Genomic DNA, 26,103 nt, shown 5'->3' with positions numbered 1-26,103 from the left:
GTATTTTGATTTTTATTTAAATGTATGGTAAAGTGATTGGGTGCCAATTTGACGAAAATTGGGAGTTACTTACAAAACAAAAAAAAAAAACAACTGAGAGACCTATACTCAGCTGTTCCGAATCTTATATACCCTTGACCAACGTATAATTTAAAGACCCGTTTCACGGTGCACAGTGGTATAGAAAAACAAGTAAGAGAGCTATATTCGGCTGTGCCAAATCTTATATACACTTCACCTAATTATACTTAAAAATATTTTTATTTAAACAAAATAATTTTTTTTTTAATGGTTTTTACATTTTTTTTCCAAATCGTTTTTTTAAATTTTTTTTAATTTTTAAAAAAAAAATTATGAGAAAAAAATTTTTTGATGAAAAAAAAAGTCGGGTTAAAATAAGTTTCCCGATTTTGACTTATTGTAGGTCCAACTTACAACACTGGTTCATATTCCTATAAACGCACACTACTTTTTTTTAAAAGATTGTACAAATTAAACATGAACATATTTAGGGCGCTACAAATTTGTTTATTAAATTAGTTAAGACTTCATTTAAAATATTGTTTACAAAAAAAATTCATTTGAACATTATTTATTTTTTTTACTTAATTTTCGAGATTAACAGCAATTCGATTTTTTTCTTGTTCGAATAAAACGAATAATTCGAATAAGAGATTTTAACTTGTTCGAATAATTCGATCACACGTTTAAAATTAATCGAATTATTCGAATAATTTAAATTTTTTTAAAAAAGTAAAGAATGAAGTTTTGATGTCGGTTTTTTAATATTTTATTGTTATAGGAAAACAAAAAATATCGTTAAAGTTAACAATTCAAGTATTGATAATGTTAAAAAACATTAGAAAACAAAGTTCATCATTAACTTTTCAACAGAAATATTCTGATCAGATTAACTCCCGAACAATCTACAAAACAATTGACTAGCAAAATCTTAGTTTCCGTTTTGGAGCTAAGCTTTAAAAAATTTGAGCTAGTTGGACATGAACCTGAATTCAAATACAATATAAACGTATTAACAACTCTTTATGTCGTTCATTAATTCGGGTTTTAAATTGAGTAACTAATTCTTTAGTTAATTAATTATTCACTATTTCTAAATTATTTATAACAAATTGTATTATACATCAAGCTCTATCAACGTTGCCGAATATTTGCTTAATAAAGTTGTCTTGGGGAATTACACAATAAAGGGAAGTTTGATATCATTGTCCACTCCACTTTAATGTAAGTTAATATTTTGATTATTAATTGCGATTATTCTAATATTTCGCCAGCTAAATAACAAATATTTTATTCCGTACCTTTTATTTTCATTGGTTCAAGTCTTAAGTTAAAAATTTTGAAAAATTTGTTTACAGAATTGTAACTTCTTGCAGTAATATTTGGATTGGAATCAATTTCCTCCCAGACTTGTTTAATTCTTAGTTTCAGCTCTGTCACAGTCATTATGCTTTCATTCTGGGAATTATTTGCATAAACTTTACGGGCCATGTATCCCCACAAGTTCTCCATCGGGTTTAAGTCCGGACTACAAGCCGGCCAGTTCAACAGATTAATGCCATGTTCATTAAATCAAGATTTCGATTGCTTAGAAACAGCATTATCTTGTTGGAATATGCAATCTTCATCCATAAATGAGAGAAGAGCATCTTCCAACTGTTCGCTATAAATCGCACTATTAATTTTTGTCGGAACAAAACATATTTTCGACTTGCCAATTGCAGAAAACGCTGCCCAAACCATAACACTGCCACCACCGAAATTACGTTTTGACATTCGAACATTGTTTGATCTCAAAATCGTGCCAATAGCATGAGTATGAGTCAGGACTGTGTAAATTAATTTTTTTTTCGTCAGGGAAAATTACTTTTTTCCACTCATTTGTTCATTTCATATATTTTCTTGCGGATTTTAGAAGATTTTCTTTATGGTGCTTTTTTAGCATTGGTTTACATTTCGACTTTTTCCATTTTATGTTTTCATCGATTCGTAAAATGTGTGCAACGTGTCCATAATTATGACCTTTTTTCAAGAAATTTCGCACCACTTTTTCCGCACGATCGATTTTACGTCCAATTTCTCTATTGGAACATCCTTGGTCGTGAAAAAATTTAATTTGAATCTTTTCTTGATCGGACAAAAAAGCTCCCTGGGGCATCTTTAAAAGTGATGAAATTTATTGATTCATATAGAAAAAGTTGCAGTAAATTGAGACGTTACTAGTAGAAAGGTACCTTTATTTGATAATATTTTATTTTTGGTAACTTTTTTAAAAACAAATTTCAGGTCTGCGTTTATACGAATCTTCCACTTAAAATAGCACCAAGAACATTTGATCGCATAATTAAGGCAAACAACAAGAATAAGAAAAAAACTTGTTTACTTTCAAAAAGTACCGTTAAGTTGTCTCTCATTAAAAAAGTTAAATTTGGCTTTTGGATTTGTTCTCATCCAAAAGACAAATTTAAAAGATATAACAAAAATACAGAAAAAAATTAAGTGCGTTTATAGGAATATGCACCAGTGTATAGTCTTATATACATCGTTGCAATGGACTTTGAAATATCTATCATTAGATATCCATATTGTCTATATTAATTAGATAAAAAATAGGAAAAAAATCGAGGTTTTCCAGGTTTTTTAATATCTCAGCCAATTCCGAGCCGGAAGAATTCCAGATATATTGATGTATGAATCATGTATATAAGTTATTTGGGGGCTACGGAAAGTTGATTTCAACATTCAGACGGACATGGATATATCGACTTCGCTATCTATAACGATCAAGACTATATATACTTTGTGGGGTCGCAAATGAAAAATGTAGAAATTACAAACGGAATGACAAACTTGTATATACTCTTGCTACTCATGGCGAAGGGTATAAACAATATAGGGAAACAAAGCTGTAACTTCTAAAGGGTTAGTCCAATTTGAATGAAATTTTACATGTATATAGAGGAAGTGTTGCTGAGTTTAAGTTTTGAACTTGGAACATGGGCCCACCGGGGGCGCGGTCATGGTTCCTCAAAGTAAAACTCCTGGGGTATGTTAAATTTTTAAAACGATCGAGAACACTTCCGCTTTGCTCATGTGAAATTTCATTCAAACCGGATTAACCGTTTAGAAGTAACAGATTTATTTTCCTCTTTTTAGTTCTATACCACTATGACATTTTTTTCTGATTTTCTGCAAAAAGGGGTCAAATTGACCCGTAAAGAGGGTTAAGATCTTCCACAAGTACAATGTCAGTACAATGCTATCTTCGATCAAAAAATTAAAACTTTGACTCACTGTAAAAAAACTTGCGACCAGCTGGACTATAAGTTTATTCTACAAAAATGATTTACTCAATATCGTCTTTCAGAATTATATGGTTGGTATTTTGTTCCAATCAAAATATCTCAATTTGTTAGATAGTGAAATTTCTTAACCCTTTCGCAACAAGTTTTAACTGAAGGTTAAGGTTTAAGTATATTATATGGTTGGTATTGATATCAATATTGACTGATATTAATACTAAGGTCCTATGTGTCCTGGTTTATCCGTTATTCTAAATTAAATTTTTAGTCCTGGAAGCTTATCCTGAAGCCCCCAATGATTTTTATTTTAATATTTTTTATTTTTGTATTTCCCTAATATATTTCTAAGCATTCTAAATATTAGATTCAAAAATCTATTTTCACACATTTTCAAATTGCTATCAATCGAACACGCATAGCGATATATTCCAAAAATCTAAAATGTATCCATACAATGGATACAATGTAGCGCTCTTTTATATTAATAAGGTCGCTATTCTGTTCCAATCAAAAAGCCTCAATTTGTTAGACAGTGTAATTTCTTAAACATGCACAGAGAAAACAGATTCGTTATGGCGACCGAATTTGTCGACAATCGAAGTTATTCGGTTACATCTACTATCAAATAAATCAGTTGCAATTACCGAATTTTTGAGGTCCTAATGACACTTTATTGGTATACAGAGAAAATAAATTTGTTATGATAGCCGAATTTTTTCAAATTCAATCGGTTACCATACCAATCCATAAATCGATTGCAAGTACTGACTTTATGTTCATATAAAAACGACTACAAAATGGTTTTTATTTATTTTATTTTCCAAAAAACAAGTAATACAAAATACAAAGATTGATCTTTAAAATTGGCGGTGGGAACAGCAATGGTAGAACTTTTATTTTTACCGTTTTTTTGTTACATCTGCATTGCAGTTAAAATTATCTGTTTTCAGTTCTTAGTATTTCGTTTGAAACGGTTGCAGCAGACATAACAGCATCACCAAACATTTAATATTTCAATGAGACATGAACTGGAAAAACAAAGAGATTCGAAATATTTCGCCAAAAGTAACACCTCGTTCGTATACCTATTAAATCAGAGTTTAACTTAAATTAGCAAGAATATTCCTTAAAATGGATATTTCTAATAAAAGAAACATCATGTAAACTTACCAGTCTAGAGACTTATAACCGCAACGGTCTATGGAATATTTTGATTATGTTTTTGGTGTTAATATTTTATTATGAACTAGATGAACCCGGTCCGCGTTGCTGGCCCTTAGAAAACATCTGTTTTATATTGCATCTCGATTTTAATATACAGTTTCGGACAAAGTCGGTGATCCAATGAATTCAAAAATTCAGTAGGATAATCGACGGCTTGTTCTTCGTTCATTACTGTGTCAATCTATTTGTATTTTATTGATTTGCCAGGCAGTTTTAATTGTATTTGCTTATTGATCTTGTTAACATCATAATTTGTTGGTGCCAAAATTGCATGTTCACACAGACAATCCGAATTGTTGTAGTTCGTTGTAAGACTTGGGAATACTTTGTCGACAACGTCTTGAATACTCATTTGCATTTGGCAGAAGTCCGGAAATGAAATCTAATTTGTGGAGGGATCAAGCCGATGTCATTTGAAAGCATGTGTTGTACTTTTGGATATTTTGAAGGAAATGTTTGGAAATAGGATTCGCGCCGGAAATGTAACTTAGTAGCAGCTCAGACGGCTCAATAACTGGTGGCAGAATAACTTCACCGTTCGAACAGCACATTCCCGGGGATTCCTTAGGCAACTTCAAAATGCTGGAATGTAAGTAATGTTTGTTCATTGCGCCAATTGGTACATCCTTGTGATTCCTGTAGTCATCATACTTATTGTAATAAAATCCGGGCAACTTTAAATCGATTCTTTCTATTGATCGAGCCATTCGGTAGCGAACAACTATATGCTGTTGAGGTGTTTCTGCAGCACTCGATAAAGATGCACTGCAACGCATTTGCTAAAGCCGTGATTCTCGTTCTCTTCCCGTTTCTGCGACTCTAGACGTAGATGCCCTTTCGAAAACAAATTTTATTTGAATAAAACCGTTATTCAAAATATTATTTTTTAATAGATTTCATATGGAAATTTTTTAATCATGCACCTAATTTGCAAGAGTAAACAAAATTGTTTATCATCGAGTGATAATATAAAAGAATGGAATGTATTTCTTTTTTCGCTTACACCAAATCATTAATTTTTAGAATGATGTTAAGCAACAAAATGAAAATTGTCATTGTTTGAACGTTGGAAATAAAAACAAGTAAGAGTGCTATATTCGGCTGTGCCGAATCTTATATACCCTTCACCAAATTATACCTTAAAATTTTAAATATTTTTAGGTAAACAAAATTTAATTTTTTAAATTTTTGGAAAAAAAATTTTTTCGATTGTTATTTTAATTTTTTTTTTTGTTTTTTTTAAATTTTAAATTTTTTTTTTAAATTTTAAAAATTTTTTTTGTCTTTTAAATTTTTTTTTTTTTTTAAAAAAAAATTCGGGTTAAAAATTTTGTTTCCGATTTTGACCCATTGTAGGTCCAACTTACAATGGTCTTATATACGTTGCAAATGTCTTTGAAATATCTATCATTAGATATCCATATTGTCTATATTAATGCCTTAGTAATCCAGATATAGGTCAAAAATAGGTCAAAAATCGAGGTTTTTTCCTTATATCTCAGCCATTTGTGGACCGATTTTGCTGATTTTAAATAGCAAAATTCTCGAAAGCATGTCTGACAGAATTATTGAAGATTTGGATCCCGAAGATATCTGGGGTCTTCAGAAAATTGATTTCAACAGACAGACATACAGGCGGACATGGCTTAATCGACTCCGCTATCTATAAGGATCCAGAATATATATACTTTATAGGGTCGGAAATGAAAAATGTAGAAATTACAAACGGAATGACAAACTTATATATACCCTTCTCACGAAGGTGAAGGGTATAAAAAAGTATTTATGTATATGACTTTACAGTGGTACCTTTTCTGAAGATTCCGTGAAAATTTTATCAAAATCGGTCCAGCAGTTTCTGAGTCCATATGGAACATACATACACACATCTGTTTTTATATATAATGGCATTAACGGTATAATGTAAAAATTATCAAAAATCTGACTTTACAGTGTTACCCGCTGGGTTATTCTGAAGATTCCCTGAAGTTTTTTATATATATAGATGGTATTAGCGGTATAATGTAAAAATTTGATAATGCCACGCCCCTCCGCCCACAGACCGAAAATCAAAAATCTAACTTTACAGTGTTACCCACCAGGCTATTCTGAAGATTCCCTAAAAATTTCATCAAAATCGGTGGAGCCGTTTTTGAGTTCATTCGGAACATACATACACACATACATACATACCCACATACAAACATCCATTTTTATATATATATATATATTATGAATATTTTTTTCATATTTTATTTTCTGGTTTATTTTATTAGACAATTTTTTGTTGTTAAATAAATCAACAATAGTTCGATTGGATTATGTACTTATTTTTTCAGTTGTGAACATCGAATTTTGGAAATTGGTTTGAACAATTATTTGTTACTTTAACTAGAAGCATAATTTTAGGAGAAATTATTATAATACAACCAATATATTGATTGTAACCACCATATTTACTATTAAAACTTGAATTTACATCTGTTGAAGTTACCGAATCACATAAACAATTTTAATCTGGCACAAATTTATTATATGAACCAATTTAATAATTGTTGGAATCGTAGTATAATTACAAATGTATATTTTTAGCTGTAAATATGGAAAATCGGTTGAATTAATACATTTTTCATAGTTATAATAAATTTTCATTTTAGTTAATTAAATATTAATAATTCTAACCGTTTTCCAACCAAACTGTTTTCTGTGTGTGTATTTTGAATTCTCTCAGCAGGAGCTAGGTTTTGATCTTATACCTAGTTTCTTGGGGAAATTTTCTTAGAATTTAGAAATTCGTAGATTACGTTTTTTGGTATACGCCTGTTGATCAAAAGAAATTGACCCACCCTAGTCTTTAATCTTAAAAAATCAAATAAGTGGATATTTACATGCACAGAGAAAACAGATTCGTAGTGGCAACCGAATTTGTAGCCCATCGAATGATTCGGTTGCACTCATAGATTTTATCGGTTCTAGCAACAGAAAATCATTTAATAGGGGTGAATTTCTGTTGAAGCAACCAAACTTTGGTTATCCCTTATAACTTTTTGAATGACAACTGTAAAAATCGGTCACCAAGGAAGAATCATACGAATGGCAAAAAATTCGGTTGCTACTACGAATCTCTTTTCTCTTTGTGTCATTTGTGCAAAATCTCAAGCATTTTTCACACCATCCATGGTTATATATTCCATTATTTGTTTTAAAACTTTCAACGGTTACAACTTACAATTTCTCATTATTAGTGTTGTATGTATTTATGTTCAATTTTGTTTTATATTCTTTTCATACTTTAGGTGCTGCTTTGCCCTGGCAAGGATTAAAAATGGCTCATCACCTACCGCCCGTGTGTCCCCAGAAATTACCGGATATCTCATTGCAGGGTACAGCTAAAATGTCCAAAGGCCGTTATAAACATTTGACACGTTTGCTACCTTATCTCAAAACGGAAAGTGAGGATTGCTTGTATTTGAATGTTTATGTGCCCAGTGACAACGATGCCACTTCAACCGATAAGGATGGTGGTGGTCCTGCTTTTGCTTATGCCTCTGCAGCGGCTGCAAGTCGAGATGATAGTTTTATGCAAAAACATTTGTATCCTGTTGTAGTCTACATACATGGTGAATCATTTGAATGGAATAGCGGAAATGCTTACGATGGCTCTGTGCTGGCCAGCAACGGTGAAGTTATAGTCGTTACAGTAAATTATCGTTTAGGAATTTTGGGTAAGTGAAGTCACTGCTACTAAGTACTAGGACATACATACACATCTACAACTTTTAATGTCATTGTCTATGACAATTTTATGTTTTAATTTTTTGTTTGTTTTCATTTTCTTTTCTCTTACACCCTTGCTGGCTGTTTGTTATAGGTTTCATGAGACCCAGCATTAATGAGAATACAGTTGCAAACTTTGGCTTACTAGATCAAATAGCTGCTTTACATTGGATAAAGGAAAATATTCATTCGTTTGGTGGCGACAAGGATAGTGTCACATTAATGGGTCATACAACGGGTGCGGCCTGCATAAACTATCTTATGGTGTCACCTGTAGCTTCAGGTATGATTATCTATATAAATTTGAATGTCAGTTGCTAAACAAGTGGACAACCAAAGTTCTGTTTACAGTCGTGTCCTTGTTGTCATTGCTGAAGTTGATATTGTCATTTCTGTGGACAGCTACACACGTACTATAAGTTTTAAATTGAATTTGAGTTATTTAGGAAATAAATGTTTTGAATATCTTTTCTATCTAAATGCTAGACAGTTTTTTTGAAGATTTATGTGATGTTTGTTAAAATGGAAAAGTTTTAACTGACTGTGATATAACTGCAGCATGTGTCAGAATATTGTGATGACTATATTTGTTTTGTTAAAGTTTTACTTTAATATAAAGTCATATTTAAGGCAGAAATTGTAAGGCTTTATAGTGTTTAGGATTTATTATAGTGTATATACAAAGGGATGTTTTTAATGTTAAGGAATTTTATTTATAAATATGTATACCAATGGAAAATCTTATTATAGTTGGACATATTTATATGTGGGGATCCTGACAAATTGAGTGACTGTTAAATAGTTTTTAACCATTTTATCCATACATTCTTATTTGTTGGGTTAGTAAAACATGAGAGAAGAATACGAATTCATTGTTGAAAAATTATTTTAACAATAATGAAAATTTGGTGGTCACAGTTCATCATTTGGTGGTCACAAAATCATCCTTAATTAAACATATTTCCAATTTAATGGTTTTGTTAGTTAGCAAAACTGACACATTTGGGCTTCAAAGAATCCGCATCCACAACGCTTAACTTTTTGGATCGAATTTTGGGCAGTGGTGGGATCAAAATATTTTGAAAATAAATCTGTCATTTCTACCGGCTGATCAGATTGACATGAAATTTAATTTTATAGATTGAAAAAAATCTGAATTTTTATAAGTCTTTGAAATACATATTGCATAGCTAAATGATAAGTATATCAGCACCTAAAGCTGAATTCACCCATGAGTTTCTGAAACATTTTTTGTTCGGAACAATTTTTTTTATATGTAGTTTGAAGTCTCTCTCAAAAATAGAACGTCAAACTACATATAAAAAAAAATTATCCGAACAAAAAAGTTTCAAAAACTCATGGGTGAATTCAGCTTAAATGCTTGTATATCATCAATTTTTAGGCCGAATTTCCCCATATTAAAAGGCAACAGAACCAGCTCTATACCCAATATATTGATGTGTAAATCATGGCTGTTAGTTATTTGGGGCTTCGGAAAATTGATATCAACAAATAGACTGGCAGACATGGCTATATCGATTTCGCTTTCTATAACGATCCAGAATATAAAAAATCAAATCCGTTACAAAATATCTTTAAAAATGTATTGAATGATTAAACAAAAACAAAACTGAATGAAGAAAATTAATTTTAATTCAATTTGTATTAAATTTTAAATAACAAAACTGGAATCATTCAAATGTTGAATTCATTCTATCATTCAACAACGAATAAATTTTATTTAAACAAATGCTCTGAATAAAGCCAAATATTTCGATATAAGGAAGGCATTTATGAAATGAATGCCTGGCTAATTTTAATTCCGAATAAAGCTTTAAATGAACTAAACTCAAATTGCGTTAATTAATTCGAAGTTCTGACAATATTTTAAATAAGAAAAATCATATTATTATCTATTTTAAAGAATCATTTCGGACCAACCAAATTGCTCATACAGCATTAGGGTATTCATTCGACTAATGATCGTTCGATTAATCGAATAATTTTTTACGAATAATTCTTCGAACAATTTAAAAATGGCCATTTTCGAATAACGAATAATTCGAACCATTTTATGTAGAATAATCGAATAAAACGAATAAATGTTCATATATATTTAAATTTATTAAATTGCTTAAAAATTTTGTATCTGAAATTCGAAAAATAACTAAAGACAAAGGGACTTTCGATCGCCGTAGATGAGTGTTCCGATAGCTCATTCTATATATATATAAATATTACAGCAAGAAGTTACAATTCTAAAAACAAATCTTTCAAAATTTTTAACTTTGGCTGTTATTTAGCTGGCGAAATATTAGAAGAATCGCAAATAATAATCAAAATATTAACTTAGATTAAAGTAGAGTTGAATGTGATGGAGAATGTGATTTTGAAACGGTCATAGAAAGTGATATTGAGGATGAAGGCCATGATCTTAAAATATATGTATATAAGTGATGTTAACCGCGTACGTAAGTGTTGCAAAATATTTAATAAATCGAATGATAAACAAATATTGCAAGCTAACGTTTTGTTGCAAGAAAAGCATGGAGTTCGTATTATACATGATTTTGAACATCGTTCAACATCTTTGTCTAACATGGTAATAAACTTTTTGTGTATTTGTAAATGCGTCAATCATGCAATGCCTGACTTCAAATTAGCCACGTTCACTGACAATGATATCAAATTTTGGACAGATTCCCTTTATTGTGTAATTCCCCAAGACCACTTTATTAAGCAAAGATTCGGCAACGTTGATAGAGCTTGATGTATAATACAATTTGTTATAAATAATTTAGAAATAGTGAATAATTAATTTACTAAAGAATTAGTTACTCAATTTAAAACCCGAATTAATGAACGACATAAAAAGTTCTTAATACGTTTATATTGTATTTCAATTCAGAATCATGTCCAACTAGCTCAAATTTTTTAAAGCATAGCTCCAAACCGGAAACTAAAGGGTTTGCTAGTCAATTGTTTTGTAGATTGTTCGGGAGTTAATCTGATCAGAATATTTCTGTTGAAAATTTAATGATGGACTTTGTTTTCGAATGTTTTTTAACATTATCCATACTTAAATTGGTTACCTTAACGTTATTTTTTGTTTTTCATTAACAATAAAATATTAAAAAACCGACATCAAAACTTCATTCTTTACTTTTTTATACAAATTTTAATTATTCGAATAATTCGATTAATTTTAAACGTGTGATCGAATTGTTCGAACAAGTTAAAATCTCTTATTCGAATTATTTGTTTTATTCGAACAAGAGAAAAATCGAATAATTCGAATACCCTATACAGCATGATATTGCAATGTTTTGTATGACTTATAAATGTGGGATTTTCTACAACTTTTAGCTTTTATTTTGAAACACAAAATATAAATTTGTTCAATGCATTAACCATTGTTAGCTATGAACTTTTTCCATCTTTCTGGCATTATATTTATTCCGAGCCAAAAAAAACTACTCATTTTTTAAGGCCAAAAAAGAATCAAGCCAATTTCCCAGATAGAGTGTTCTGAATCAATCAAAACAAATAGTAGTCGGATGTGGCAAGCTGTAGATTATTAGGCGGTTGAGGCAAAATTTCCCAACCACTTCTTTCTAAATGGTTTTTAATAGGTATTGCCGAACATTACGGTTTCATGTCTGGCCGCATATTCTGGTATAGGTATAGGTTTACTGTGATAGGACCCTTTTGTTTCTACCAAATACAGAGAAATACCTTAGCGCCATGGATATTTGGCTTTGGTATTGATTTGGTTGATTAACCTGGCTTCAGATACGATCTTAATCCCCTTCTAACAACAAGTGAGTAAATGAAAATAGTCTACATCAACAAAATAAAGTACTCTGCATCTATTTGATTAACTCTCCTTACAAATTTACAACAATAAATTGCTTGCAGCCCATCATAAATAGACCTGCCGATATCCCTATAATAGCAGCAAGTATGTAGTTCCTTGGCTCGCAATGACACGCCGTGTAAAATTTAAATTATTTTTCAATGTGGCTAGAAGTCCTTGTGTCTGCAAAATAAGGCATTCAGGAAGGCCTCTTACTGCATATTTTTCCCGCAGGAAATGATTGTGCAAACTCATGGAGTAATGGCTCCAATTTTTGACTTTCAAGCCAAATCATCACCATTGGAATGAAACACATTCACCGTAAGCTTTGACAAGCCATCCGTGTGCGTTCAAAAAATTCGTCATCTATTATAAATCACTCATTTATGTTATAAACCCAATAATATCAGAGTATTACTTAATTAATTAGCTTTAGGACGACGACCAAAGACAAGTATTTCTGGTGGGATCAGCCATTTAGGAGTGACATAATTATTTCCAACATATATAAATATGTCATCGTACGTGACATTTGTACGCCTATAAAGTAGAATAGATTTTGCAGAAATAAGTGCATCTGAAAAATAATTTGATCTTTATGTTCCATTCAGAGGGTGCTATATTTAAACCCTCTCATGCCCGAATTAAAATGGGCGTGTCTAAAATTTTTTTTGAGTAGACATATAAGATAGAGTTGTCCTCAATATCGACTGATAAAAATTTCAATCTCCTAGGAGTCCTGGTTCAAGAGCTACAGGATGTTGGGCAATGGTGTTATAAATTTAAATACAAGTTGAGTTTTTTTCAAATGCCGTTTATTTCAATTTATGTATGGTAGGATTCCAAAAAAATATTTTGAGGATTGGAGCACAAGTGCGCATTACATTTGCTGAATTTGCAGCTTGGAAACCCAGTGTTGCATAGCCTACATCTGCCCCTCATTCGCCATTCCGGCCAATTATTATAACCATCAAATAGTAGGGATTTTGCAGGCTGTGCAACATATGCTCTTTTATAGGGATTTGATTCAGAACCCGTAGAAGGAGCTGGTGATGATAGAGCTGGTGATGATGGAGCTGGTGATGATGAAGCTAGTGATGACGGAGTCGATGGAGAAGTTGCTGAAGTTCCTGAAATCATTGTGAAAAGGAGTGATAATGTTGTTGTTTGCGACAACTGTAGTTTGAATTGCGTTCATAAGCTCGGTAGCAACATCCAATTGGAATTTCTTGACCGGCATATGCTTCAATTCGTCGTCTGTATGTGTGATGTCTGTGTGGTACAAAATTACCACAATAGACCAATGTTGAATATACGCAACACTACATTTACAAAATTATTACAGACAAACTAAATAATATTTTCCAGCCGGGTTTTTTTTAGATTACTCTCTTAATTTGTATTATTTAGTTGTTGAATTTGGTTTTTGGATGAATTCATTATTTAATGTTTTTTAACACTTTTTTAAAATAACGTTTTTTTTTGCAAAATGAATTTGTCAACATCGCTCTCGGGAGAATAGCTACTAACTGAAAAAGTGCACAGCTGACTACCAACAAATTAGCTGTGAGCTTAAACAACACCTGAGGCTATATGTTTGCGAAAGGTTAAAAAAAAATATTTAAAATAGCGGTACTTAGACGCTCATAAACACAATGTTGCATATGAGCAACATTTAGAAATATTTAGAGTCCAACAATTTACTCAGCGACCGGCAGTATTGCTTTCGTAGATGACGCTCTACGGGAGACTTGCTAGCCTTCCTATTAGAAAAATGGTGTCGTTCCATACACCATTTTGGCGAAAGTAAAGTGGTGGCTCTAGATATTTCTAAAGCGTTTGATAGAGTATGGCATGGTGCGCTTTTAGCAAAACTTATTGCTTTTGGTGTCGGTAATAACTTCTTTCGATTTATATCGAGCTTTCTCAGAGATCGCACTTCTACGTCAAACTTCCAACCCTATCTACTCTTTTGCAGATGACAGCAACATTTGCCATTCATATGCATTCAATTATAGACCAATCCTGTCGGAGATTGGCAATTTTTGAATGGGGTTGTGCGAATAGAGTCGATTTCAATGCACGTAAGGCTCAATGTTGTATGATAAATCACAAACGCACAACAGATCATGTTGCTCCATCTGTTTTTATGGGTGGTGTAAATATTAAGGAATCAGAAGCTCTTGATGTTCTAGGCATGAGTATTCAGTGCGATGTCCGCTGGATAAAACACATTTTTTTAGTGTCGAAAGAAGCATTCAAGTGCCTTGGTTTTCTAAAACGGTGTAAGAAATACTTCACTCCATCTGATCTCCTTATATTTATACCACTTATATCCGACCTAAAATGGAATACAACACTCATGTGTGGGCCGGTGCTTCGAAGTCTATTTTGGAGTTACTCGACCGCGTAAAGGAGAGGGCGAAGACGCTTCTCGGTGACAGTAGGGTATCCAGCTCTATTGACTCACTGGAACATCGTCGCAGTGTGGGTTGTGTTTCACTGTTCTACCGATACTACAATGGTATGTGCTCTGCTGAAATTAGGGAACTATGTAGGTTTTGAAACCTGTAGGTTTTTACGCAACACACGCTCTTCGGCAAGGGCACATCTATTCATTGTCGACTGGAAAGTAGATCGCACAACACATTACAGGCAAAATTCGTTCTTTAACCGTACTGTTCGTATGTGGAATAAGCTTCCTCCTGAAGTCTTTCCTGTCACTTTCATTACATGAAAATTCAAATCAAATGTCCACAAACACTACCCCCTCTATCCTCCCTCCCATAAACTATTTTCCTAGTTCCAACACAATGATTTGCATGAGTAGGGGTCATCCCATGAGTGCTGGTCCAAGAAAAAAAAATTATTTTTCTTTACAATTCATCATATTTAAATGAAAACAATCGTTGGATGATTTTATAATAAATATAATTTAATAGAGTACGTGACATGGCGTACGTGACAGAATTTTCTCTTATAGTAAAACAATATATAGTTATTCTGTAAATATATGTATACAAAAACTAAACAAATAAATAGAAAATATATATTCGATTTTAATAAACAAGAACAGTCAGAGTAAAATTCATTTCATAATACATACATGCTAATTGGTAGCTTAGTTTTCGTCTCCACCTTAGCCTAAAACATACCAATTAAATTAAAATAAAAATTCAATATAGTCAGTTTCAGCTATTATTTTGGCCCTTAAAATGTCATAATAAGCTCGAAATACTTCAACATAGTAACATTTTAGTGTTAACTCCTATTCAAATCTTCTTGAACAAAAGATTCAAGTCTTTTTGTTTTTCAGTCGTGGTTGTCATTCTCGTGGAATTGTCCATATACAGATTTAGTATTAAAGAATTAAAGAAATCGATATGTGTCATACTTTTTTTAGTTTCCCCTCAAATTGCTTATCAATATGTTTTAAGTATTCCTTCGTACAATTCATGTTTTTATTATCTTGTTATCCTTAACAATATAATTCTTCTCTTTAACTTATTTTTTAAGCAATACCTTATATTCTTATTTCATTTCTTGTGTTTTGTTGTGTTGTCATTTACATAAAGGTTTATTTCATCGTGCCATTTTGATGTCCGGTTCTGCAATGTCTGATTGGGCTGCTACAAATCATTCACTACAGCTGACAATGCAAATTGCTCATGGCCTTAATTGTCCGCTTAACGATGACAATGAAGAAATGTTATCATGCTTGCGCCAAAAACGGTAAGTAATTGAATTGATTTGACCATTATACCATTGGCCATGTATAGCCATTTATACATAAAGACCCTTCAATATACAATTTTTAAGAGGGAAAATATAGTGCAATATTTTGCAAATTTAACGAGAAAATCATACCCACTCATACTGTGTCAAATATAATTTGATGAGGAGAGGGTTATTACTTGTAATTATATGAGTGGGTTTAAATGAAACATTTACTATTTAATATTTTCAAAGGATTTTGTGTTTATATGTATTTGAATATGAAAGCTTGTGTCACTAATAAAGTTTTAATCAGCTTTATATATGAACATAAGGGTGGTCCTAATTTTAGGTTTTAGGCTAAAAATATATTTAAACATTTATAGGGAAATGAAGTACAAAAACTATTTTTAATTGGATTTTTTTTTTAAATTTTTGTAATAATATTGTTACTTTGACCAAAAACTCGAAACTTCAAATAAATTATGCAAATTCTAAACATTATAAAATGTTTAGCATTCAAAAATAAAATCTAAAAATTTCAATATAAGCGCGACCCTATTATGCAAATACATTTGAATGTGCTTTGGTTATTTGCTGTAATTATTTGTTCATATAAATCCTAAATTGTTATTGCTATTGGGTTTTTGTGTGCCACAGAACTTATTCGATTTTAATTAAGCCATATGCTTTTAATCCTTCTTTCATTCTACCAAATTTTGCTAAGTAATGATTTAGTAATTGTTTATGATTGAGGTCATAGATTTAAGAAATTGAAAGAAAAACTCAAGGTGTCTGTTAAGTAGAATATTTCAATTTCATTTATTGCTACACAATTTTTTAAGCAATTTATGCTCTTTCAGTAAATTGAAAGCTGAAAGGAAACAGAAAAAGGATACAATTGGAGTAACCAACACCGAAAAACCGTCATCGGGTTTGACAATCCGGTTTTTTTAAAGCCGGTTAACCGGTTTTAATGAAATGCCTTATTTGAACATATTACTTACCCCCAGTAATACGAAGTCTGGTTATGTTTTAACTAATAGTTATACTGACAGTTATCATACAAAAATAATTTTAACCGACTGTATAACTATAAGTTAAGGCCTAACCATACTTTGTGTTAATGGGGGTTAAAGATATATAAAATATATTTCAAATTATTCACTAGTTATACCCTACACCACCATAGTGGGGAGGGTATAATGCGTTTGTGCAGATGTTTGTAACGCCCAAAAATATTAGTCTAACACAAAACTTAAAGTATACCGATAGACTTAGAATCACTTTCTGAGTCGATTAAACGATGTCCGTCCGTCCGTCTGGTCGGCTGGCTGGCTGGCTGTCCATGTAAACCTTGTGCGCAGAGTATAGGTCGCAATTCTGAAGATATTTCGATGAAATTTGGTACATATTATTTTTTCGGCTCAAGGCCCAAGCCTGTTGAAACTGGCTAAAATCGGTTTATTATTTCACATAGCCCCCATACAAATGTCCTTCCGAAATTGGACTTTATCGGTCATAAATGTTTAATTTATACATGTATCTCCACAAATTCCGCCCCAAATAAGTTTTATATACACAATATTCATGTCACCAAATTTTGTTACGATCGGTCCATAATTAGTCATAGCTCCCATATAGACCCGCTTCCGAAATTCACTTTAACGTGCATAAATCGCTTAAAAATGTTGATATACTCACAAAATTCAACATAGTAAACTTTCATATAGACAAAAATCACACGACCTAATTTCATGGTGATCGGTCCATAATTGGTCATAGCCCCCATATAAGGCCCACTTCCGAAAATCACTCAAAAATAAAAATTATTGAAATTTTAAAAGAAAAATGTTTTTACTCTTTTACTTACTTGTTTTTTTAAAATTAAATTTTTTTTTTTTAATTTTAAATTTTTTTTAAACTTAAAATTTTTTTTTAAATTAAAAATATTTTTTTTTTTAATTTAAAAAAAAAAATTTTGGTTTTTAATTCGGGTTAAAAAATATTTTTTCCGATTTTGACCCATATAGGTCCAACTTACTATGATCTTATATACGACGCGTCGTTGCAAAAGTCTTTGAAATATCTATCATTAGATATCCATATTGTTAATGACTTAGTAATCCAGATATAGGTCAAAAATAGGTCAAACATCGAGGTTGTCCTGGTTTTTCCTCATACCTCAGTCATTTGTTTAACGATTTTGCTGATTTTAAATAGGAAACTTCTCGAAAGTATGTCTGAGAGATTTATTGAAGATTTGGAGCCGGAAGATATCTTTGGTCTTCAGAAAATTGATTTCAACAGACAGACAGACAGGCAGACGGACATTGCTTAATAGACTCCGCTATCTATAAGGATCCAGAATATATATACTTTATAGGGTCGGAAAATTATATTGTAGAAATTACACGAAGATGAAGGGTATAAAAAGGGCCAAATTTGGAAAAAAAGTTGTATTTTGCAAAAAAGTCAGAAATGGTATGTCTTGAGTTATAAAATATTTATTTTGATAGATATCCCACTCGCATCGTACTAAGCGACGAGAAATCTCTTAAAGAAATTGAACTATTTTTTATTTTGTTTTCTTTGGAGCAAAGTTTTTGATTTTTGAAATTTTTTTGAAGAATTTTTTATTTGGAAATATTGAAGAAATAGCTATCTAAACTCTTTGGGACACATTTTGCTAAGAACAATAGGTAAGAAGTTAAATGAATGAGAAAAAACAATTGTGACTGAATTACTATCCAATAGAACTAATATCCCATATGTATATCCTATTAGTGTCCACAAAACTGAAATAGGATGGCTAAACTATAAATCAAATGTATGTTTTAAATAGTTTATTTGTTCCTATTACTTATTTGTTTCATTATTCTGAAAAAATAATAAAAAATGTAAAGTTGTGTATTAAAATCTATGAATTTTTCAATTACAATGAAACACTTTTTTCCTAAACAATAATGTTTTTAAAAATAAATTGTAATAGATCTGAAAACCTGTTTTTTTGGAAAGTCAAAACCGAAACCTGTTTTTTTTAAACATACTTTTCGGTTAAACCGGAAACTGATATTTTGAATTTTTCTGTTTGTTTGGACACTCTAATGTATTCATTTGTTGGCTTGTAAATAAATTATAAGCTTTCTATAAATAAAACCATAGAAATATATATGTATGTAGGTACTAAGTAATACAAAGTTTAATTTGTATACTTATATGTGTGTATGTATTTATTTTGTGGTATTTGCCTATTTAGATTATTGTTGGTTTGTTGTTAAGTTGTGCTAAAATAGGGGAAATTAAAACTCTTAAGAGATTTGCTTGATAGAGAAAATTAAATTTAATTTTGTGGAAAACTATAAATTGCTGTGTTTATTGGGCTTACAATTCTAAGTAAATTGATTTTTTTTATGCTCCATTGAATGCATAAATCAAGAAATGTTTTATTGATTGATGTATACAGTGTAAATTTATATAACAGGTTTTTCACAGAAATGTTATGCTTTTATTTAGCATAAAAAGCATAAAGTGTTTAACCATGTATTGGTTAGAATAGATTAAAGAATTTTTAATCATTATAATTCGATGTTTTGTATGGTTACCATCACCATTCTAGTAGAAAGAGATGTGTTGTATAATGTAAAAAGCGTAGGTAGTATACTTATAATTGTGTATACATTTTCCGCAAACTGGTTCAATGTTTCGGTAAAATGTATTTTAATAAAGGCTTTATTCATAAGAAATTCTTAGATTTCAGCTGCTTAGCTAAAAATATAAAATTGCATTTTCCCTGGCGTATGATTATTTTTTTCATAATATTACTCATACAAACCATGGTAAATTAATTTCTTCGAAATTTGTAGAACATATGAAGAATGAAGTTTTTTTTATGTATTTATTTGCAATCTATTTTTACAATAATAAGCAAATTTCTTAAATATTAATATTAAAGAATGAAGTTGTCCCTGATTTTGTTCGTGTCTTATCCTAAAACAATTATTTTGTTTCCCAAAAATCCCCAAAACACAGTTTTTATAATCCCCAGTAAAAATAACCAAAAAAATTTTTCATTTTAATTTTTATGATTAAGCTTTTGCATATTTTACAAGGAAACTATTTTTCGCTGATCCTTGCATAAAAGTGCTATTACGCACTTCGACTATAATCTTTTAAAAAAAATATTACTTTTGAGTTATTTATCCACTACTACACATTGAGTCATGGTTGTGGATCTCATATTTTAAATATATTTTGGGTACTTATGAAACTAAAATACGATCTAGCTATTTCCTTTCGGTGGTCAGTCTGATAAAAGCAAAAATATTTTGTGTCATACAAAATATTATTTTTTTAAATAACTATAATTTGCATTTGAAAATTGGAAAAACATTTTATTGTACTTTGTAATTAACTTGGAAATTACAAATTATGTCAAAAAAATTCAGAAACACCCTCAAATTAAGAAGTTATTGTAAAGACAACTTCTTCAGTGATGTTCGTCAACTTATTTACCTGTTACCCAGTCAGTTTTTGTCCGACTTTAAATTTTTTAACGGGTTTGGAAAGAAAACTGACCATTTTTTGACACATTTGTAAGTTAAACAAAAACAAAATTTAACAACTTTCTTGTTTTCAGTAACTTTTCATTGCTTATTTTAATATAAAAGCTTATAAAAAACAAGTAAGAAAGTATGGTCGGTCAAGCCCGATCATATAATACCCTACACTAAGTAAAAAGCAAAAACATTTTTCTTTTAAAATTTCAATAATTTATATTTTTGTGTGATTTTCGGAAGTGGGCTATGACCAATTATGGACCGATCACCATGAAATTAGGTCGTGTGATTTATGTCTATATTGAAGGTAACTATGTTGAATTTTGTGTGTATACCAAAATTTTTAAGCGATTTATGCACGTTAAAGTGATTTTCGGAAGCGGGTCTATATGGGAGCTATGACTAATTATGGACGGATCGTCACAAAATTTGGTGACATGTATTTTGTATATATACAACTTTTTTGGAGCGCAATTTGTGGAGATACCTATATAAATTAAACATTTATGACCGATAAAGTCCAATTTCGGAAGGACATTTGTATGGGGGCTAGGTGAAATAATGGACCGATTTCAGCCAGTTTCAATAGGCTTGGTGCTTGGGCCGAAAAAATAATATGTACCAAATTTGATCGAAATACCTTCAAAATTGCGACCTGTACTCTGCGGACGGACGGACATCGTTTAATCGACTCAGAAAGTGATTCTAAGTCGATTGGTATACTTTAAGGTGGGTGTTAGACTAATATTTTTGGGCGTTGCAAACATCTGCAGGGGGTAGGGTATAAAAATTAAACTATTTTATAAAGAAAATTTAGTTCTTAACAAAACATGGTTTTAATTTTTTAAATCGGATGAAAATTGTAGAAGTTATTTAACTTTTCATTAACACCTTTTTTAGTATGTTCTCCTCCAGCACATATGAATACAGTTCTTTTTAGCTTTATTGCTAAAACATAAACTTTATGAAGTTTATTTTTTAATTTTTGGAACAATTTTTAAGATTTTTTTGAAAAAATTATAATTTGTTGGAAAAATTTTTTTTTCAAAAAAAATGTCAAATGTTGCATAAAAAACTGGTGATTTTTTGAAAAATTTTTCGATTTTTGCAAAATATTGTTACGAAATTGTACTTGAATTCAAATTTAATGATTTAAAAGTAGCCTAATGCTTTCAAATAACAGTGCTGTAATAGCAAACTGTAACATATCTGTGGGCATTATTAACATTGAAATAAAAGCTTTCAGTTGACCATTGATCGTAAGTTGGCAACGCTGTTTGCTGCTACCTCATATTCGAATTCGAATATTCAGTTAAAGAAGATTGTAGAAAGTACACCACAGATGGCGTATGTATTAGAAACCTCTAGACAGTTAAAGAGAAATCTAGAGTGCAGATGGCAGTGTTATAAATATTGGCAGAGGTTGCAGTCTTAGTGAGTTTTTATCAGAGACGCTATTCGAATAAACATCAATTGAGTGCCTTAAAGTGTGCTGTATTTTTCAAGTGAATTCGTGTACATTATAAAAGAGTCTGTATTTCTGAGAATTAATAAACGTGTATAAAAAAACATTGAGTGACTATTTAATTCTGTTGTTGTATATTTTTAAATAAACAAAGAGTTGTTACAATTTTTAAACTACTAAATGGCTTTTATTTGCAATCAAAAGTATCCGGTTTATTTAAAGGAAATAAACCAAACATTTTGAAAAGGTTAAAACGTAACAATATGTTTGTTTTTTATAAAATTGTCGATTTTTTGTGAGATTAAAAGTCTTCGAGTTTAAATAATCAAATTGGGCACTATAAATGTTCTATAAATTTGAGCCGCCCCTGGAGTATTTGTAGAGTACATTTCAATAACTTAAACTCGAATATCTGCCCCACACAAACCGTATGTTTATTGATTGCAGCAGAACAAAATGTGCATTAACCTGAAAATGGTAACAAGTTCCTTATTAATCAATAGATACATCTAAATGCCATAATTCACCTTAATAAATGTTAAGGATGTTTGATATAAAACCTTTTTATATCGGAAAAAGAACCTTTTGTTAAAAAAAGTAAAAAAGAACGTTTTGTTAAAAACAAAATTAAAAAGTTCATTTTTTATGCGTTTTCTTTAAACGATAATATTTTGAATGAATGTTTTTAAACCCGATCTAGTACATAAACAAATTACAAACAAATTGAAATTAAATATATTACTTTTCTCATTTTATACTAGTGTTGTACGTTTTGTTAAGCACCATTTTTTTTAGAACCCATTTAATTAATAGACAAATTAAAAAAAAATAAAAAAAAGTTGATTATTTTTTAGTAGATTATTATAAATTTAGTAGAATATTATAAAAATACAAAAAAAAACCATTTGTCAAATAATGCGAAAAAGTACTTTTTGTTGTGCGGCCCTCAATTATATCTGCACAATCTCAAACAAACACCATAAGCAACAAAAAGTATGAGTACATATCTCTAAAAATATAATTTCACAAAAATACAGTTTTTTTGGGCGAAAAAAGATTTTTTAGCATTGTTAGTATGACAGGCATACCTGGCGTATGATTATTATTTATTTCATAATGTTACGTATACAACTCATAGTAACTATGAAATATATTAAAATGAACATAACTAAAATATGTAAAATAATTAACTACATTATTCATTACATTATATTGTTTAAACATACAATTAGCATAAAAAAAATCAATAACTTTGTGAAGCTGTTGTGTTGAAAAGTAAATAATAGTATTATTTTAATTTTAAATATATATTCTCCATTTTTATCTAAATTTTCAATATGTACATATTTAAAAATGCTAAAATAAATACATATAATTTGTGTAAATTTTTCTTGTATTATATGTTTTACATTATATGTTGTTATAATTGCTTTATTTTATACAGATATATTATTTCTAAATATAATAATTTTTATGCAAAACATTTTGATAAAATATATTTAGTTTTGCACTTACATATTGGTTCAATTGTTATTGTCTGTAATAGGAAAATGATACATGTAGCCCTGAGTTGTAGCTAATAATCTTGAAAAGCAAGTAGAGAAGTCATATGGGGAATAAGGGGTTATAAGGCAGTTGTAAGGAATTTTGCAATACTTTTTTGTAAGAAAGTTACTTAGGCATGTAATTGCTCTAATTGGGATATCAAATTTTCAATATGATTAATTTCTAAGACATGGTCACCTATATTTAGATATTAGTTATAATTGACTAGAGATGCTAATCGGGACTGATTTTAGAAAATTCCGGGGTTCGGGATTTGGCAAAGAATCCCGAAATCCCTACCCGGTGTTTCGGGATTTTCGGGAAATCTAAAATCCCGAAAATTATAAGAAAGAAATGTACAAAATTATGTCTTTACAATTGAAAGTAAATTTTTTATTTAGCAATTATTTTTTATGACACTAAAAAGCATAAAATACTTGCATGAGTACATTATATACGAAGAAATAACAATAACGTACTGGTAAAAATCAGTATGTTAGTAAAAAAAAATAGTGTTTATTTTAAATAGCTTCTTAAGAATACTATTGCATCTATGGTTTCATTTGCCATTCTGGAACGAATTTTGTTTCCGACATATGTTGCTGCCGAAAAACATCTTTCACATTGGCAAACCCGTTTGCAAATACTTATAACAAATCTGCAAGTATTTTACTCTTGTTCCTTCAGAAATAAAATGATCTATTTCTTTCGCAAGTTGCAAATCTTTATTATAATTTGGTTTCGTTACTTGGGTTTTTTACATTTATTAATAATATCTTTTAGCCTTTTAGCAATCGAAATATTTTCATTTTGTTCGAGCTCCTCATCTGAGATAAAATCAGTTTCATTTGAAGAGGATTTAAATTGAGTTTTGTTTTATAACATACAAAAAAAGTTGAATAATTGATTTTCTAGAGCCCCACTCAATGAAAACCAAAAATACGGTTTTCCTTTATTAACTATATTGTATCAGGAGTTGAGCTTAACAACTTTGCTGAACATCACTTTGCGATATTCGGGCATGCAGAATGTCAAAATGCATGAGAAAGGCACACAAAAATAACAATTTCCCCTATTTATTTATGAAAAAAGGGATTTGGAAAATCCCGAAAACCCTGGGATTTAAAATTAAAAAATCCCGGGCTTCGGGATTTAGGAAATCCCGAAAACCCCGGGATTTTCAGATACGGGATTCCTCGTTTGACATCTCTATAATTGACCCAACTTTGTATAAGAGTATTTGGAATTCTGCCATGTACTTAAAATTTTTTTTCTAGATTCTGCAAAAGTAAAATTTGTATGTTGTTGCCTTTTCCCAAGTGTAATGCTTAAACGTGTTTGCACCCATGTTTGTAATATTGAGTTATAAACTACAATATATTAAAATAACATTTTCTGTTTGCAGAATTTGAAAATATCATATCAAATCTTAGTCACTTGGTATTTATATTTGTAAATTTGTTGTGTGTTTGGAAATGACAAATTAAAGTGCTACATTCGGTTGCATCGAATCTTAAATATTCAATAAAATATGTAACAAAATATAAAAAAAATTTTGTGCCACACTCCAGCTTGACGAACAGTCCAATCTGCGTCGTTCCCTCAAGACATATATAAATTGGTACGTTAACAAACAAAATTGTAGAATTTGGGACTATGATTACCGACTTATTTTAATCTGAATTGGATGATATAGACACCAACGACATGTGATTTCAACAGGATGGCGCTACGTGCCACACATTGGACTTTCTAGGGATTTGGGTCTTGAATCGCACGTGGAGGTGTTGTAAACTGGTCACCGAGATGGTTAGACTTTTTGTTGTGAGGTTATCTTGAGTCACAGGTCTATGCGAAAAAGCCCATTATAAAATCATTTATTAATCAATCTTATGGGATGAATCAACAAAATCTTAAACGTAAAAATTATAGTAATCCTACAATGATTAACCCTTTAAGGCATGACTTCCGAATCCGTTTTTTTTGTCATTTATTTATTCTTTATTCAATCTTTCTTTTAAAATATTTACAATAAGTATTAAGATCGATCTTAACCAGATCTAGTTCCAATGTTTCCAATCGCCTCAATCGTCTGTGACCCCAAATGACAGCAGCTCCCTAGCAAGAGAATGTGGGCGATCTACTAGCAGTTTAAACTGGAGACTTCGGGACATTGAGATCCATATAGATATTACTATTGCGAATGTATCATGGCACACCTGTCATTCACCTTAACAGTGCTAACTCCTTTTCTTGCAGTTATTCACAGCTTTCCAGAGACTATAGTCTTTCTGTTTTCTTAGTAAGGTCTAAATTTTTAAGATATATTCTTAGATTTGATTCCTTATTAATCTTTAAGGCAACGTGAAGTATTCTGTGGCACTGATTATATTTAACCTTTACGACCGGAGATCGCGATTGTTGCCAATGACGTCTGAGTGTTCTCTTTTCTTTGATAAGAGAAACAATATTTCTAGGACGATTTTAATGTCTGTAATTTACCAAAGTGACTGGGCACGTAGATATTTTAACAACTCATAGAGAATTAACCTATCACTGTTATTTACATTCATAAAAATGCCGTTAGGTAGGCAACATAATTTTTATCAATTTCTATGCTAGATAAATTCTCTGCGAGTT

The 26,103-nt window shown here is 30.6% G+C and overlaps 1 protein-coding gene across 1 annotated transcript in view; it reads left to right on the top strand.

Annotated features, from left to right (window-relative positions):
* The window catches only part of Nlg1 (Neuroligin 1), a 234,435-nt gene that overhangs the window by 20,084 nt on the left and 188,248 nt on the right, over positions 1-26,103 (top strand). Inside the window, exons 2-4 of the mRNA XM_065502699.1 lie at positions 7,844-8,272; positions 8,419-8,607; positions 15,756-15,912. Coding sequence (XP_065358771.1) covers positions 7,844-8,272; positions 8,419-8,607; positions 15,756-15,912 — 775 coding nt within the window. The remainder of the gene's footprint in view (positions 1-7,843; positions 8,273-8,418; positions 8,608-15,755; positions 15,913-26,103) is intronic.

Source organism: Calliphora vicina, chromosome 1 (assembly GCF_958450345.1).
Source record: "Calliphora vicina chromosome 1, idCalVici1.1, whole genome shotgun sequence".
In the NCBI taxonomy this organism is placed as follows: domain Eukaryota; kingdom Metazoa; phylum Arthropoda; class Insecta; order Diptera; family Calliphoridae; genus Calliphora; species Calliphora vicina.
This window is presented reverse-complemented; position numbering and strand designations above follow the sequence as displayed.